The sequence below is a fragment of the Capsicum annuum genome, chromosome 5 (genome assembly GCF_002878395.1).
Source record: "Capsicum annuum cultivar UCD-10X-F1 chromosome 5, UCD10Xv1.1, whole genome shotgun sequence".
In the NCBI taxonomy this organism is placed as follows: Eukaryota; Viridiplantae; Streptophyta; class Magnoliopsida; order Solanales; family Solanaceae; genus Capsicum; species Capsicum annuum.
Genome location: NC_061115.1, coordinates 216,658,595 through 216,665,620, shown reverse-complemented (window position 1 = coordinate 216,665,620; position 7,026 = coordinate 216,658,595). Strand labels below are relative to the sequence as shown.

Sequence of the window (7,026 nt, the reverse complement as noted above, 5' to 3'; positions counted from 1 at the left end):
AACAGCTTTTGGTTCAAGTCAGGATAAACCTAAGTTGACGGTGGTAGGAGCTCTGGGTAATCCTATCTTGATAATGAAAGAAGCACTGGCAGTGCCTGTTGTTCTCAAACTGGTGACACAACCTCTGATAGTTGATACGAAAAAGGTTCCCTAGAACTATAAGCGAACTGTGATGACCTATCAGAGGAAGGAAGTAGTGGAAGATATAGATGAGGTAGGGGATCTGACTAGGTCAGAAAGATGCTTCGTGCTTGAAGGTTTGAGGAAGCCTAAGAGTTTTTGAGAAAGATAAAGCTTCCAGAGTACTCGATAATAGATCAGCTGAAGAAAACCCCTACTCAAATTTTCCTCTTATCTTTGTTGTTGCATTCCAAGGAACATCATGATATTATATTGAAGGTATTAAATAAAGCATATATTCCTAGGGAGATTACATAAATCAGCTTGAGAAAATGGTTGGAAAAATCTTTGAGGTCAATCGGATCAGCTTCTCTGACGATGAATTGCCTGTTGAAGGTACGGGGTATAACCGAGTTCTTTACACTACAGTGAAATGTGAAGATTTATACGTCACTCATGTCATGATTGACGGAGGTCCAGGTGTAAATATCTTCCCTATTTATACTTTGCAAAAGTTAAATATTGATGTTGAGAGGATCAGGCCAACCAATGTATGTGTCAGGGCTTTCGATGGTGCAAAATCAAACTCCATTGGCGAAATAGAACTAATGTTGATTATAGGGCCTGGTGAATTCACCATAGAGTTTCAAGTATTGAATTTAGACTCCTCTTACAATCTGTTGTTGGGAAGACCATGGATCCACAAGGCCAAGGTGGTTGCATCTACATTGCACTAAATAATCAAGTTTAAGCATGACACGAAAGAAGTGGTTATTCATGGTGATGGGGATTTTTCCGCCTATGAAGATTCTCCCCTCTCCCTTATTGAAGAAAACAATGTAGAGGAGACATTTGTCTATCAAACTTTTGATACAATGTTGGTGAATCGTATTGTTGAAGGGCAGGTTGCTTTACGGCCACAATTGTTTCCCATTTCTGTCATGATGATAAATGAAATGTTAAAATATGGATTCAAGCCAGGAAGAGGTTTGGGAGTATCTCTGCACGATATGGTTCTTCCCATATGTCCGAATGAGAACATGGGCACTTTTGGTCTAGGATTTAAACCTATGGCTGAAGATTTGAAGAAGGCCAAGGGAAGGAAAAAGGAAACATGGTCACTCCCTCACCCAGTTCCCCTACTCATTAAGTCATTTATCAAGAGCGGTGTCATGGCACCTATAGAGTTTGGCGCTGAATTGGTTGATAACGTCCAAAACCTGCTGATAGAAGTTGACATGGTTGAAGCAGAAGAAGGTACCAGTAGGGAAGACATGCAACTCATAGGTCCAGCTGTCTGGCTCAACAATTGGGAAGTCACTTCTCTCCTCATTAGGAGGGAGTTTTGGTAGTTTTCAAGGTTGTAATTTGGAATTTAGTTTATTTATGTTATTTTTGTTTAAACCTTCCTATCTTTCCCTTTTAATGAAATGCAATGTCCCTTTTTTTGTGTCTAATATATTTTATTTTTGTCTTTTTCTTTATACTGATTGTAATGACATGACATGCATGCAGAATTTTCAGCCTGATCCTAAAATCCAAACTAATCAAGATATATTAAAGCAAGAAGGGGAATATGATGAAAAAGAGGCACTAGAGAAAATAAGCAAAGAGTTAGAACAATTTAAAGACAAGACGAATCCTAATTTGAATAAAACTGAGCCGATCTGTCTAGGGAATCAAGAAGATGTTAGGGAAACTAAAATTAGTGTACATGCTTTGCCGCAGCTAAAAGTTGGAATGATTCAAGCACTAATTGATTATAAGGATGTTTTTGCATGGTCTTATGTTGCTATGCCTGGTTTAAGCACTGAATTAGTGGCTCATAAATTGCCAACTGATCCTACGTTCCCCCTGTGAAACAAAAGTTGAGGAAGTTTAAAACTGATGTAAGTATCAAAATCAAAGAGAAAATCATGAAACAACTTGAAGCCAAAGTCATTCGAGTGGCTCGTTATCCTACGTGGTTATCCAATGTTGTTCCTATCCCAAAGAAAGATAGCAAAATTCGAATATGTGTTGATTATCGTGATTGAACAGAGCAAGTTTGAAGGATGATTTTCCATTTCCCAACATCCATATTTTACTGGACAACTATGCTAAACAGAAGATTGCCTCTTTTATGGATTACTATGCCGGATACCACCAGATCATTATGGATGATGAAGACGCGAAAAAGATGTCTTTTATCATACCATGGGGGACTTATATCTATCGAATGATGCTGTTTGGTTTGAAGAATGCTGGAGCAACATACATGAGAGCCATGACCACTATGTTTCATGATATGATGCATAAAAAGATTGAGGTCTCTGTAGATGATGTGATTATTAAGTGAAAAAGTCAGGTTGACCATGTTAAAGATTTAAGAAAGTTCTTTAAAAGTCTGCGCAGGTATAATCTCAAGCTCAACCCGGCAAAATGTGTGTTTGGAGTTTCGTCTGGAAAGCTGTTGGGGTTTGTAGTCAGTCATCGGGGAATTGAATTGGATCCCTCAAAAATTAAAGCCATTCAGGATTTGCCCCCGCCTAAAAATAGGACAGAGGTGATGAGTTTTCTTGGTAGATTGAACTACATCAGCAGGTTTATTGCTTAACTCACAACCACGTGTGAGCCCATTTTCAAGTTGCTAAAATATAGTGCTGTGGTAGAATGGACTGAAGAATGTAAGGAAGTGTATGATAGAATCAAAAGATACTTATCAAATCCGCCTGTTCTGGTAACACCAGATCCTGGTAGGCCTTTGATCTTATATTTATCATTCATAGATAATTCTTTCAGTTGTGTCCTGGGTCAATATGATGTCACAGGCAAAAAACAGCAGGTTATTTATTATCTTGGCAAGGAGTTCACCGTATATGAGGCCAGGTACACTCTTCTTAAAAGACCTATTGTGCCCTAACTTGGGTAGAACAAAAGTTGAAGTATTATCTCTCGTCCTACACTACTTATCTCATCTTCTGCATGGATCCTTTGAAGTATATCTTTTAGAAGCCTATGCCGACAGGTCGATTAGCAAAGTGGCAAATATTGGTTACCGAGTTTGACATTGTATATGTGACTCGAACCGCCATGAAAGCTCAAGCCTTAGCAGACCATCTTGCTGAGAATCTCATTGAGGAAGAGTATGAACCATTAAAGACATTTTTTCCAGATAAAGAGGTGTTCTGTGTTGATAAAGTCATTATAGATGCTGATCCAGGTTGGAAGCTATTCTTTGATGGAGCTATTAATATGAAAGGAGTCGGAATAGGTGCAGTTCTTATCTTTAAATTAAGGCAATATTTCTCGGTAATAATGCAACTTTGATTTTATTGTACTAATAACATGGCGGAATATGAAGCGTGCATTCTTAGTTTGAGGTTAACTGTTGATATGGGAGTCAAGGAACTATTATTGTTGGGGGATTCAGATTTGCTCATCCATCAGATTCAAGGCGATGGGAGATACGAGATTTGAAGCTCATACCATATCGACAATGCTTGCAGGAGCTATGTCAATGGTTTGTGTCAGTAAAATTTAGGCATATTCCAAGGATTCATAATGAGATTGCTGATGCTTTAGCCACTCTGTCTTCAATGCTCTAACATCCTGATAAAGCCTATATCAATCCAGTGCATATACAGAGTCATGATCAACATGCTTATCTTAATGTGGTTTAAGAAGAGCTTAATGGAGAACCTTGGTTCTTTGATATCAAGCAATACATTCAGTCAGGAGAATACCCAACACATGCCACCAATGATCAAAAGAGGAATATTAGGCATATGGCTAGTGGATTTTTCTTAAGTGGGGGAATCTTATATAAGAGAACCCCAGATCTGGGACTTTTAAGGTGTGTAGATGTAAGATAATCCTCGGTAATCATGGTTGAAACTCACTCCGAAGTATGCGAGCCGCATATGAATGGTTATGTCTTGTCAAAGAAGATACTTCAAGTAGGTTATTATTGTCTTACTATGGAGCGGGATTCTATTTGTTTTGTTCGGAAATGTCATCAATGTTAGGTACATGGTGATCTGATATATTCTCCTCCCTCTGAATTGTAAGCAATGTTTGCTCCATGGTCTTTTGTAGCTTGGGGGATGGATGTGATTGGGCCGATTGAGCCAATAGAATCAAATGGGCATAAATTTATTTTGGTGGCCATTGATTACTTCACAAAGTGGGTAGAAACAGTAACTTTTATGTCAGTAACAAAGAAGGTGGTGATAGATTTCGTTCCTGCCAACATCATTTGTAGGTTTGGAATTTCTAGGATGATCATTACAGACAATACTGTCAATCTCAATAGTCATTTGATGCAAGAAGTGTGTCAACGGTTTGAGATCGTACATCAAAATTCCACTTCATATCGTCCAAAGGCTAATGGCGTTGTGGAGGCCGCCAACAAAAATATCAAGAAGATACTACAGAAAATGATACAAGGGTCTAGACAATGGCATAAGAAGTTAACATTTGCATTGCTAGGTTATCGCACTACTATTCGCACTTCAACTGGGGAAACTCTATATTTATTGGTATATGGGATAGAAGCAGTCATTCTAGCAGAAGTTGAAATTCCATCTCTTTGAGTCATTGTGGAAGCAGAGATTGATGATGACGAGTGGGTCAAAACCTGACTGGAACAATTGAGTTTGATTGAGGAAAAAAGGCTAATGTCAGTATGTCATGGCCAATTATATCAGAAGAGAATGGCTCGAGCGTATAAAAAAAAGGTACGACCCAGGCATTTTGAAGTTGGTATTGAAGTGTATCCTTCCTCACCAGGTTGAAACGAAAGGCAAGTTCTCCCAAACTGGCAAGGTCCCTTCATTGTGAAGAAAGTGGTGCCCAATGGAGCCTTATATTTGACAGATATTGAAGGCAAAATGGCAAAAATGGCTATCAATGCTGATGCGGTAAAAAGATATTATGTATTATATTTTATCCTTTGTTGGTTCTATCGCATGTTTAGTAATTGCATTCTTAAAGGTTGATATGATGAAGACATTTCATTATGCCATCCAAACATTGTGTTATCCTTTGTTTACCCCATTGAGCTTAGTTTTATTTTTCTTTCATACCCCTCTTTTGGAATCAAAATAGAGTAAAAAATAGAGTGTCCAGAAAAAGAGAAAAAGTAAGTATGAAAAATACAAGAAAAAAAAGAGAAAGGAAGAAAAATTTTAAACCAAAACAAAGAGCAAGCTGATGGAACTGCATGCTACTTGATTCTCCTCTTTCGGGGGTGAGATACATAGGCTGCCCTATTCAGGGCTTGGTCCAACAAAATAAAGATTTTAAAGTCACCCAGTCAACAAAAACTGGGGCATGAGATAATGTGTTGTTTGAGTCGATTCCAAAAGTTGTAAATCCCACCCCCACTTCAAATGTCGTTTGAGCCTTTTGCCCTCTATTTCTAACCCTATCCAAAAGCCAAGCTACAACCAAAGAAATTCCTTCAGATCAATCTTTGATAATGTTAAGGCTAAACATGCAATGGATATGATGATACATTGTAGGGTACTACTTGTCTTCCTCAGCATAAGAAATAAGGAAAGAAATAAAAATGAGAGAGTCTTACTGGTGAAACCCTCATGGGAACCATAAGGCGATGGTGAGTTGAGAGAAATAAAAATGAGAGAGTTTTACTGGTGAAAACCCTCATGGGCACCATAAAGCGATGGTGAGTCGAGAGAAATAAAAATGAGAGAGTCTTACTGGTGAAAACCCTCATGGGCACCATAAGGCGATAGGGAGTTTAAAGAAAATAAAAATGAGAGAGTCTTATTGGTGAAACCCTTATGGGCACCGTAAGGCGATGACGAGTTTAAGAGAAAAGTGAAAAGTAAAAAGAAAGAGATTTGTTGGCAAAAGTCTTTTAAGATGTCATCGATTGAATGAGATATATAGGTCCTATGGATTTAAAGAAGTGGCTCAGCGGCAAAGGCACGAACTCAACAACAAATGGGAAGATTGGATAGGAAGATCAGGCAACTTAATCCAAAATGCATATCATACTCATTGGAGTTGGTTGCCGTATTCAGATAAGTTTTCTTTTTGAATAAGGGACATTGCCCTTTTCTTTCATTTACATATTCATGCTTTTGTCTTTTTTATGTAATTTATCAAAATAAAAGTCATTGTCATTTCTTTACACTTTAAGTCAAGTCTGTATCAAAACAAGCGAGAAAGGATTTCAAAACTTGCTACCAGTCTTTCCAATTTTATGAGGAAAAGCCAAGGACCAGCAAATAAAAGAAATATGATCGTAATTCAAAACAAAACACAGGAATTCTATCAACCGATAGACTGCTGGATTCGTGAGAGTATTCAGATTTGGAAAAGGGTGCATCTCAGAGGCATGGTAAAATGAAAACTCATTGTTCGAGTCAGAACTCATTTTCCTCAATCTGGATCCGGGTCAATGACGCGATAAGACAGGGGCAAGTTTTAGTGATCTAGGACAAAGGTGAAAACAACAACGGTTGGAGCAGATGCCTAGGAAGCCAAGTACTGCAAGCCACCACTAATTTTTTAATTGACAAGTTTTCTTTGTTGAAACAGGGGCAAATTCACTTCACTTAATTCAGTTACCATTGGAAAAAAAACACCCACGAGGACTTTACTTTCTGTTCAGGACCCTCCTGAAAAATGAGATTTTAGTTTCTATTAAGGACCCTCCTGAAAAATGGGACTTTACTTTCTGTTCAGGACCCTCCTGAAAAATGGGATTTACTTTCTGTTTTGGACCCCCCTGAAAAATAAGATTTTAGTTTCTGTTCAGGACCCTCCTGAAAAATAGGATTTTACTTTCTGTTCAGGACCCTCATGAAAAATGAGATTTTACTTTTGTTCAAGACCCTCCTGAAAAATAAGATTTTACTTTTGTTCAGGACCCTCCTGAAAAATAGAATTTTACTT

At 38.0% G+C, this 7,026-nt stretch overlaps 1 protein-coding gene across 1 annotated transcript in view; it reads left to right on the top strand.

The window, feature by feature from the left end:
• Positions 1-3,192: 3,192 nt before the first annotated feature.
• The window catches only part of LOC124898633, a 9,894-nt gene continuing 6,060 nt past the window's right edge, over positions 3,193-7,026 (top strand). The window contains exon 1 of the mRNA XM_047412274.1: positions 3,193-3,322. Coding sequence (XP_047268230.1) covers positions 3,193-3,322 — 130 coding nt within the window. The remainder of the gene's footprint in view (positions 3,323-7,026) is intronic.